Raw genomic sequence first — 11,570 nt, 5'->3', positions numbered from 1 at the left:
TAAGGAAATTTCGGTCCAGAGAGGTGAGTTGACTGCCAAAATCACATACTTTGTTAGTGGCTGAGCTAGATTATAATCTCTGTTCTCAGTTCTGTGTTCTTGCCATCATAGTGGCTGTGTATCTCATCTCATCTATATTTGTTTTGTATTTTGCTTAGCAATATCAGATTCTAATAGCAAACAGCTTGAGTTTAACCATACATTTTAATTATCCAGTTTCCAAATTGACTCTGAATAATGTTCGGTTATTCCTCCAAATTAAATCCATTATCAAAGGATGAAACTGGGCAGCAGCTGAGGATATAAAGGCAGGGTAGTAAAGGTAGTACAATTTCTGAAGGCAGTTCCAAAACATTAAAAAGTATTTTGAGCACAACTGATGGAATATTTATATATCCAGGCAAAACTTTCTTATTCAAAACTTTTATCGTCTGAAGAGTAGAAAGTTCTTTTGCCTACAGATTCTTACTTTCAGTGTTTTCTCCTAGGAAAATATGTCTTCTTAAAAAAACTCCTCTGTGGCTATTCTTTTTAGCTTGCTGTAGCTTTAGCGTATTTAGCTATATAGCCTAAAGTCAAGGTACTTGATGTCTTTTCTCCTCCATTTCCTGTAAGGTGGAGTTAACAGTAATGCCTATCTTGCAGTTTTGGTTTTTGTTATTTGAAGAAATTAATTTCTTCTCTTGCTTCTACTCACTTCCTATGCCCAAAGTATTTCATATTTGGCTTTTGTTGTTAAAAATGTTTAGAGTGATATTTTAAAAAGAAAACAAATATTTAAAATGGAAATAAACTCATGTATTTGAGGAAGTCACTGTTTAGAAGCAAGCAAAGCACTGTGCAGAGGAATTACCAACTTGGTGCAATAGTGAGGAGTCAAAGAAAACTCCATGGTTTTCTAGCTGGAAGGATAGTGATACTATTAATATAGAAGGAAAAGATGAGATGGAGAGCCATTTTTCACAGGAGAGTGATCTACCTTCCTGTTTTTTTTGCCCTGTAAATTTTAAAGGAAACTCAGAAATTTAGGCAAAAGATGAAATGTTTATATCAGGGATCAGATGAGACTAGGGTAGCCTAGAGTACATTATCTTCAGTCACTAATTTTTAGTGCATCACTTCAAAGACAACAGACATTTCATATGTGTTGTAGATGATCATGCATCCCCAGCCTTTGATCACTCTACAGACTCAGTTCTTAGAGTGTTTCTGGTGCCTAGCACGGAATCTGGCATTTTTTGGTGCTCAGTAAATATTTGCTTGTTGACTTTTTGTCAGTACCCAAAACAAATTTATGTCAATGCTTATATATTTCTGAGCTGGGTAGATCTATTGAGCACTGAGACTGCCTATATCCACATAGCCTAATTATCAGAATGGAGAACTCAGGCTAACTGAAGTAACATGACTTTTCTACCTGTTTTAGTAAATTCTTGCTCAGAAGGATAAGGCTATAAACTGATAACTAACTTCATTGTTTAATTTGGGAAATTCCTGCAAACCAGTTAATCTGAACAAACAATTGTTTTTTTTTTTTTGCTCTGAATATGAGCATTTCCTCCTGGTGGGTGGATGGATGGTCTTGGAAAATGAGGGCGCAAAGTGACATGGAAGATTTACTCACAGAAGGGTCTCATTCCTGGGGAAACCAGAACAACTGGTTTTCACAGCAGTTCATTGAAAAGGCCGTTAAACACACAGGGAGCTGGGGAGGAAATCAGGAGAGCTCTCAGGCTGTGTTGTGTTCAGGTTGGCATCACTGAGTTGTAACAATGTCATCACCATCATCAGCTGTAGATTCAGTCTTCCATTGCTTTTATTTTATCTTGCACAGTGCATTCTTCTTTGTGAAGAATTATGTGTGTATTTTGTGGCTCATCAAGACTCCTTGTTCCTGCTTCTTTTTCACTCGATGTCAGCTTTTGGCTCCTTTTGTTCCAAATTGCATTTCTGTTAGTGAAGACTTAAAAAAAAAAAAAAAAGACAGAAAGAAAGAAATGCCATGGAATTTGGTGACAGTTCCACAACTATATTAAAAGCCATTGAGTTGGATGCTTTAAGTAGGTGAATTGTGGGACATGTGAATTATATCTCAATAAAGCTGTTAAAAACAAACTAACCACATGAAACGATAAAGTCTGGCCAAAGTGCAGAACCAGTCAGCTTAGCACAGTGTTTGTTGCCAATTCAGACAAAAAAAAAGTTTGCTGGGTGAGGAAATTAAGCAGCAAGCAGTGTATTTTCTGTCCCTGATAGTTACCTGGGTTAACAGGCTACTTACTTCCGGTTCTAAATTTCTAGGAATAATTCAGACTTGGCTCTACAAAGTAAGTACAGAAACCCAACTGAGGACTCAGGAATTTTACTTCTGAGTAGTACTGAATGCTGCAATTGATTCCCCAACATTCATTTTTTTCTGGAACATTTGTCTCTGGCTAGTGGTTCTCAAGCTTGGCCTCAATCAGAGGCCCTACAGTGGGGTATATTTCAAATGTATCAATGCCTAGGTCCTAACCAATGCCTGTTAAATCAAAGTCTAGAGGTGGGTTAGGTGTAAAATTTCTCAGGGTGAGTTTAATGTACAACCACCAGTGTAAACCACTGGTTTAAGAGATTCCATTTGCACAGGGAGATACCACTTCACATCCATTAGGATGGCTATTACTAAAAACAAACAAAACAGGAAATAACAAGTGCTGGCGAGAATGTGGAGAAATCAGAACGCTTGTGGGAAATGGCTAATAATGTTGCTGGTGAGAATGTATAATGGTACAGCCAATGAGGAAACAATATGTTATGTATATTTCACCACAATAAGGAGAGAGAGATCTCCTTCTCAAGATTGGGTATGTGACCCGATTCAGGCCAATGACATAGGGGAGATAGCTCCTGGTGGGCTTCGGAGAAAAGTTTCCTGATCCTAGAAGACAGCTACAGGATGAGATGCACTCCCTTGCTTCTCCGGACCTAGCATCTAGGACTCTAGCCATCTGGGAACCAGCCTGAGGATGAAGCCAACATGCAGGGTAGCAGACAGATGGAAAGATATAAGTCCTTGAGGTCATTAAGCTCCTGATGCAATGGACTCAGGTCAGTCTTATCTGAGGGCTTATAGTTATTAGAAACACGACAATAGGCCCAAAATGGAGTCATTTATGCTAAGCCCCACATAACCAAACCAAGACTTAGTTACAGTTTCAGCTCCCCCAGAAATGCGATCTGAAACCAGTCAGTCAGGACTCACCTGGCCAACACTAGTGATATACCCTGCCTGATAGACCCCTGCCATCCCCTGAAGGCATAAACCTTGCCACACCAACCCACCTGTTGCTAGTGTAACTGCTTTGTTCTTGCTCCCTTCTGCCCATAAAAGTCCTTCATTTGGTTTAACTCCCCAGAGCTCCTTTCTATCTGCTCCATTGGCTGCCGCCTGACTCATGAATTGTTGAATAGCGCCAAGTAGGTCTTTAAAATTTGTTCACTTGAATTTTGTTTTTTAACATGGTTATGTAAGATAATACATTTCCTCTGGTTAAATCCAGAATTAGATTTCTGTAACTTGCTTCTAATAGTATCCAGACACTTGTACAAGTACTGTGGGTATAACAGAAATTTGGAAATAACCTAAAAGCCTAAAAGGGAAGTGGGTGAATAAAGAACAGGTATAAACATTAATGGAGTTACTCTATCACCGTTAAAAGACAAACACATGGCATGAAAAGCAAGTTTTATGTACTATACATCAATTTTAAAACAATACGGTGATTTTCATTCATTTATATGTTGTATATGTGAATGTTTTTAAATAGATTAGATGGATCACATTTCATACAGATGGACGCTGTGGGCCATGGGATGGGCTAACCGGAATAGTACACACATGACTCATGTCATATTCCAGCTCAGAATGTGTAGCCTGAATCCAGTTGTGTGGAAACACAGGAAAAAATAAATTGATGAACATTCTATAAAATAACTGGCCTGTTATTCCTTAAAAATGTCAATGTCATTAATAACAAAGGAAGGCTGAGGAACTATTTTAGATTAAAGAAGACAAAGAGACATGACAAAAAAAATGTAGTACATGGTTCTCAACTGGGATCTCACACTGGAGGGGGAAAGTGCCATAAAGGGCATTATTGGGACATTGGCAATTTTAGAATATGAACTTTAGGTTACAGCGTCAATGTTAAATTTCCTGAATTTAGTCATTGTACCATGATTATTTAAGAGAGTATTCTTGTTCTTAGGAAATACAGGCTAGAGTATTAACATTTAAGGGGTGCAATGTATGCACCCAGCTCTCAAATGATTCAGAAAAAATGTTATAGTACATACATAAAGGACTATGCACAAAACTTGTCAAAATGTGAGAAATTGATAAATTTAGATAAAGAGTATAGGGAAGTTCTTTGTAACTATTCTTGCAACTTTCCTATAAGTTTCAAAGTATTTCAAAATAAAAAGATTTTCAAAAGATACATAAACAGAAGAGAAATAGGCAATTGAGAACCCAAGGTGCATAAGAACAGGTCCAAGTGTCCAAATCTGACATAACTGTAGCTTGCACCCCTTACTCCACTTCCTTAAAAGGGCTCTTACCCTCAACCTCAAGAGCTGGCACATGATAGGTGCCCCTCCCAGTTTGCAGCTCCCCAGTTCTTGGCCTGCCTCCCTGTGAATGAACCATTTTCTTTCCACGGCCATGTGGAGGCTGGTAAACACTTTGACCCCTTTAAGCCATAAAAAATCTTCATTCCAACATCACCAGCCACCCACGTGTTCCCAACACCCTTGTTTCCTGTTTGATGGAAATAGGATTTCTGCAGGATGGGTGACCAAACCTGTGCAAGGCTTCAGCTTTCCCGCAAACAGCGAATCCACCGAATCAAACTGCCCTGACATCCACAAACCTGTGAATTACGTACACCACTCCACACAAGCACGCTAGGTCCATGGTTAAGTATCCAAGAAAGATGGTCTGAATTGGCTTTGACCCCACCACTTAGAAGTTACATAACTGAGAGCACATCAACTAGTTCCTGAAGTTCATTAACCATTTACTCATCATTACCCACCCAGGAAGTAACCAAATTCCCATTTTATAGGAGGCAGTGATAAAAAATCTCTGCTCTCAGAGCTTACATTCTAGTTGGGTGAGACAGAAAAGGCAAGAAGTAAATAGATACAGATGATAGATAATAGATAGATGATAGGTAGATAGATAATAGATAGATGATAGATAGATAGGTAACTGAAATACACAATATGCCAGGTGCTTATACATGCAGTGGAGAAAAACAGCACAGATAGAGGAATAGGCAAGTGCTCAAGGGTGAAAATGTTCATTTAAATAGAACATTCAAGGGAGGCTTCACTAAGGAGGTGACATCTGAACAAAAATCTAAAGGCAATGAGAAGCCAACTGTGTAGACGGAGGAACATTGATGCAAAAGGGGACAGGAGGTATAGAGGCTCTGGCGCAGGAGCATGCCTCAGCTGGGGGGATGACTGCTTAAATCTTAAGCTCTTTGAAGGCAGGGAGGACAGCAAATGTTGATGGGAGAGAGGAAATAAGAGAGAAACTGCCATATTTTATCCAGAGATTTTGCAGTTGAATTTTGGGAACTCAGGATAAAAATATCAGCTTTATACAGCTGGAGAAAAATACATGTTTAACTGATTTTATGTCCTGTATTTCAGGGCTTCTCTTAAAAATACTTCTCAAAAGGAGATGATTCCAATAATTTGAAGATTTTGTTGTTTCTGCTTTCTGGCTTTGCTTTGAGTTGAAAATAAGGATTTTTTTTTTCCTTAGTCTGCCTTTTTTACTATATTTAAGACATTCTGTAGATAAATAAAACTCCTTATGATTAGTGCATGGAGTTCAGATTATTGATACTCTCAAAACAACTTTACTATTTGGAAGAAATTAAAATGCCACTTATAACTAGAATAACAAGTTTATAGGGAAATTATTAGTAATTTATGAATAGAAAGGCTTTTTTTCCCCAAATGGTCAAGAGAACTGGGTCTGAGATTTGCATGTTCTTTTGCTATGGTTTGTACAGTCTGTATTTGCCTTTTCAAATAATTTTGGATGACTTTTATGTGACCATGTTATTGTTTTCATAAATGGTATTTTTAGGAATTGGAGTAACAAAAAGTTCTGGTAGACTTGCCACTTGTCCTTAATAACTTGCACAGCTAAATGCTTCTTTCCCAAAATGTAACTGAGAAACACCACCAGCCCAGGACTGTGGGTGTTAAATGGGTGTTTTTTATGTAAGACAGTAATGATACCAGAAGACATTACAGTGGTTGCTTTGGTTGCTGGACTTTCTGAACTCAGTTTCTGTTGTTTCAATTACAGATGGAAAAACTCTTGCTTTGTGTGTGTGTGTGTGTGTGTGTGTGAGGATTTTCCAAGAGTGATAAATGGACAAGGCACTGGTCTCAAGGTATAGTCAGTGCACATTTGGTCTACAACGTCAGTTAAGTATAATTCATTTTTACAGTGACTCCACTTTTGGTCTTTTCCCTCCTACTAAAGATTTTTGGGGAAAAAGGCGTTCCCATTTTTAGCCTCTCTTACACTGGCCTTTCTTAAAAAATACATTTGCATTCTCCATGATTTGGTTGAAAGGTAATAAATTTGAAAATGATAAATGAATATAGTAGAATTTTCAGTTTTTTAATTTTCCTACTACAAATGTAATACATACCCATCATATAATAAAAGGGGGAAGCCCAAAAGGTATAAAGAAGCTAATTTTTAAATTGTTAAATATAATCCCATCCTGGGAAAAGCTATTAACATTTCAGCATATTTCATTTCATCAGTCTTTGCCTATGTATTTTTAAACATAGCTCAGATATAACTATATGTGAAGTCTTACTGATTTTTTCTCATATCAATAAAAATCCTTTGTAAATATAATTTTAATGACAGAAAAACATTCTATCATATAGCTTTACTATAGTTCAAACATTCTTCTAATTATCAAATATTTAAAAGGAGAATTAGTGGGTTAAAGCATATAAACATTGTTAAGAACACTTTGTTTCCTAGAAGAGCTGTTCTTGCCATCACAGGGAGGGTACATGGAGACAGTGAGGGTGAGGTGGGGTGTCAAGGTCAGCAGCCAGAAAGAGGGGGGTCAGAGATCCTGGCCCAGCCTTTCCAGCTCATTGAGGAGAAAGTCCATATCAGCCTGGGTCAGCGCAGGGTTGGCCACGACCATGCGGAAAAAGTTGCCCCGGGTCCCGTGGGGCTGGTAGCCAATCATCATGGAGCCCTCCTTCACCATGCGCTCCTTGAGTACTGGGGCCACCTGCAGAAATGGTGGAGAGAGCTTCCACCCGCAGCCTGGGTTCCGGGGGAGGGGGGCTGGCTTCCTGGCTTTCCCTCCACTCTGCCACCTTCCAGAGGAAGCACTTGTTGCTCAGATACTGACCAAGGCCCCGGTTTACCTTTTCCACCACATCCAACCTGCACAGCTTTCTTATCTTCTGCATTATTTCCCATCGTGCCCATCTCCAAGTTGTCACACAGGTCATTTTCTGCCAAATCCTGACTCTCCCGATTCCCAATACAGCTGTAGTCTAACTTCAAGCCTTAGTCATCCTTAAAGCCCTCTCCCCTCTGAATTCCTGTAATATTTTTATCTGAACCCTGTGATCTAACATGTAATTTACAAGATTGCCTTGAACACATTGGTTTCAAATAGGTAATTCTTGTTTTCTAAAATAGTAACTCATTAAAGGCAAGAACATTGTTGTCTTTTCAGATCATTTGCAGTACCTTCTACCAATCTATCCTTAGGGACCAGGACATATCTCCTTGCCTCTATGAGGCAAGTCTAGACTGGCCTTACAAGGTTGTTCTGACCCCAGTATCAGTGAGTAAAGCTCTTCCATGATCTTTCTTCCTCACATCTCCATCCTACGCCTGAGTTCCCCAGCAGGAACTTCCAGCACAGAGTATATGTACTGCCTAGTGGTGACTTCTCCAGGATGCCCCTTTCTGTCTTTTAACTTTACATAAACATACTTTATTCCCCATCCCTACCCCCATAGAAATGAGGACAAGGTGGTGGTTGGTGTCTTCCAGTTCACCATTCCACCTGAGGTGCAAAGGGACCTCCCGTGCCACTCATGGCCAGCAGGGGGCAGAAACGCACCAGCTGTGTCAGTTCCTGAAACTGGGTTAACCAGAGCCTGAGACAGCCTACCTCAGCCAGCCTTTCACTGTAATACGGACTCTCCTGCTTCCCCCGCAGGCTGGGGGGCACGAACCAGAAACACACGTTGAGGAACTCAGGCTAGAAAAATGAGAGAGGGGAAGGTGTGAGCTGTGGAAGGGCTCTTCCGCCAGCAGAGCTTTGCACGTGGGATGGGCTGACTGGGGAAAGGGATGCAAAAAAAGCACAGGCTATGTTGTACCTCCATGACCAATTCAAATCCTTCCCGCTTCTTCATTTCCTCCACCAGGTACCTGCAAACAGAGAGTAATCACAGATGGGGAACCAAAGGCAGAAATACAAAAAGAGAGGAGACCCAGAGACACTGAAAGCAGGAAAGGGGTTGGGGAGGATGGGCCCTGGGGGAAGGGAACCGAGACCACCCCCCACTCCTACCGGGCAAGGGCAAAGGCCTGGTCGACACGCCGCTCCAGCCCTTGCCCGCCCTGTGCCTTCCACATGAGCCACAGCTTCAGACAGTCCACACGGCGGCCACACTGCACCACCTTGTCTCCTGTGTCCAGAGCTACGTCATAGAACTTGTCTTGCTGGAAGAGGTAGCTGGCCTGGGATCCATGGCAGTGCTTGAGGAGGTTCTGCGGGGAGTGTGGAGACTGTCAGACCCCACTCTCCCCATTGAGATTTCAACCAGGGCTCCACTGGGGGGATTTCTTAGCTCAATCCACCCATTTTTCTCCCTGGCACCAGGCAACACTGATGGGATGGCTGCCATGTCACCTCAAACCCCTTCTCTGGGTTGTCTCGTAACACCCAATATTCTTCCCAAATTCAACCCAGGATCCCTTCGACTACAGCTTCAAGCTGGAAACTCTTTCCTTTTCATGGAGACAGGCCACAGAGGGAGTGAGGGAGCCCACTACTGGGGATTCAGGTGGTAGTAGACATTCAGCCTCAGGTGGGATGGCAAGGAGACCACAGTAAGGCAGAACCCCTCTCAAGTGGGGTAGAAAAGGAGACAGTGGTCCAGGGTGAGCAGTGTGGCCAGGACAGGGGCAGGGCAGACCCACCGAGGTGTCCTGGAGGAGAAGTGCTGAGCACTGCAGGCCTGCTGCGAGGAGCTTGTGAGGATTCCAGGCCACAGAGTCAGCCCTGGGGTGGGCAGAGCAGAGCTGGGTCGGCCAGTTCCTTCTCAGGTTGCCCAACCAGAGCTCCCCTCCTTTTCTGGATCTCCAGTAAAGGGGCTTTAGTCTCACCCAAGCCCAGCAGTCAGGACGGATTCACAGTCTGACATCTGACCTCCCAGCCCCATCCACCATCTCTCCAATACTCCTCCCACCAGCCTCCTTCCCCGACTCCCATCTGAAGCTCCCTAGTCCACACTGTAATCTCTGGATCAAGAATTTGAAGGGTCAATTCAGGAAGTAGGTGGCTGTATGCACCTTTGGATGCCATCCAGCAGATGTCTATGTGTCTGTGACAGCAGGACGCTCCCACCCCAGGCAGCCTGTGGAGCAGAAGGAAGAAGGTGGGCCTTGTCCCGGCTGAGCCCACCCCACCCCACCCTCAGGTCCAAATTGCACTCACATCCACATGCAGCCACAGTCCATGACGCTGGCACACATCAGCAATTGCCTCCAGGGGGTCAAAGGCACCCAGCACAGTAGTGCCAGATGTGGCACTGACCATGAATGGCACGGTGCCCTGCAGCAAAGGGCAGAGGGAGAAAGAGGCTGTGATGTCATCTCAAAAGCTACCCAGAGCCTGTTGCTAAGGTCCAGCTCTCAACTCCCTGCATGCCTGAGTGGAGCCCTTACAACCCAACATGTTACTGCTGCCTTTATTACAGGTGAAGACACTGAGATGCAGGGGTGTCAAGAAACTTGTTCCCAAGTGGAAGGTTCCAGAGATGGAATTCAAAGCTACGTCTGTCTGATAATGTTTCCAAAGTTCATACTTTTTCAAACAAATTTTAATGTCCTACTGGAAGATCAAAATGCTATTTTAAAAGTCTAAGAGTATAAAAGTTAATTAATAAATTTAATGAGTATTCAAAAAACTACCACAAAGAGAAGTTCATACCTACAGGTCTTCACTGATAAATTCTACAAAACATTTAAAAAAAGAGCTGATACCAGTTTTTCACAAACTTCCAAAAAACAGAAGAGGGAACACTCTGAATTTACCCAATGAGGTGAGTATAATCTGATACCAAAACCAAACAAAACATCGCACAAGAAAGCTACAGACAATATCTCAAGAATATAGATGGAAAATCTACAGAACACTAGCAAACCCAAATGAGCAACATACAAAAAGAATTACACACTATGACAAAGTGGGATTTGTTCCAGGAGCCCAAGCTTGGTTTGACATTCAAAAAAATCAATTAATGTAATATACTTATCAATAGAATAAAGGAAAAAGTGACTCAGTATGGTCTATTGAACAACTCAATAGACACAGAAAAACAGTTGACAAAATCCAACACTCCTTAATGATAAAAACACTCAACAAACTAGGAATTGAAGGAATCTTCCTCAACCTGATAAAGGGCAACTACAAAAAACCCATAGCTGACATCAGTGTGAAAAGCTTGAAAACCTTCCCCCTAAGATCAGGAACAAGAATGTCCACTATTCTACTTCTACTTAACATTGTACTGAGGTTCTAGCAAGGCAATTAGGTAAAAAATAAAATAAGAGACATCCAGACTGGAAAGGAAAAAAGCAAAACTCTCTATTTACAGGTAACATGATATTATATCTAGAAAATTCTAAGGAATCCATTAAAAAACTATTTGAATTAATAAATGAATTCATCAAGTTTGCAGGGTACAAGATACCAAAAGCAATTGTATTTCTATATATTAGCAATAAATAATCCAAAAATGGTATTAGGAAATTTTCACTTAAAGAACATCAAAAAGAATAAAATACTTAGAAATAAATTTACACAAGATGTGCTAAATCCAAATCACTATGTTGTATACTTAAAATCAATATAATATTGTCTATCAACTAGTCAATAAAAAAAGAAGTGCCAATCATATACTCAGAAAACTGTTGAAAGAGATCAAAGAAGACCTAAATAAATGGAAAGATATTCCATGTTCATGTATCTACAGATTGAACACAATCCCTATAAAAATCCCAGTTGACTTCTTTGTAGAAATTGATAGCTGATCCTAAAACTCATGTGGAAATTTAAGGGATCCAGAACAGCCAAAACCATCTGGGAAAAGAAGAACAAAGTCAGAGGACTTAAACTTCCTGATTATAAAACTGACTGCAAAGCCATAGCAATGAAGACAATGTGGTCTACAGAATAGACATGCAGATCAATGGAACAGAAACACACCCTCACAAC

The 11,570-nt window shown here is 41.0% G+C and overlaps 1 protein-coding gene across 8 annotated transcripts in view; it reads right to left on the bottom strand.

Moving 5' to 3' along the window:
* Positions 1–254: 254 nt before the first annotated feature.
* Positions 255–11,570, bottom strand: part of CSAD (cysteine sulfinic acid decarboxylase) — a 28,529-nt gene continuing 17,213 nt past the window's right edge. For 7 of the 8 annotated variants that reach the window (XM_073213479.1, XM_073213482.1, XM_073213481.1 and 4 more), the window contains 7 exons: positions 9,789–9,905; positions 9,644–9,708; positions 9,272–9,353; positions 8,640–8,839; positions 8,446–8,497; positions 8,235–8,324; positions 6,674–7,334 (listed from right to left, as the gene is read on the bottom strand). In XM_073213479.1, the coding sequence (XP_073069580.1) occupies positions 7,161–7,334; positions 8,235–8,324; positions 8,446–8,497; positions 8,640–8,839; positions 9,272–9,353; positions 9,644–9,708; positions 9,789–9,905 (780 nt within the window). In that variant the 3' untranslated portion in view covers positions 6,674–7,160. Of the gene's footprint in view, positions 1,964–6,673; positions 7,335–8,234; positions 8,325–8,445; positions 8,498–8,639; positions 8,840–9,271; positions 9,354–9,643; positions 9,709–9,788; positions 9,906–11,570 lie in introns of those variants that run through there. The other variant, XM_073213477.1, reaches the window with a different exon arrangement.

The sequence above is a fragment of the Manis javanica genome, chromosome 10, assembly GCF_040802235.1.
Source record: "Manis javanica isolate MJ-LG chromosome 10, MJ_LKY, whole genome shotgun sequence".
In the NCBI taxonomy this organism is placed as follows: domain Eukaryota; kingdom Metazoa; phylum Chordata; class Mammalia; order Pholidota; family Manidae; genus Manis; species Manis javanica.
The sequence above is the reverse complement of the archived record's forward strand: the minus strand, read 5'-3'. Positions and strand labels throughout refer to the sequence as shown.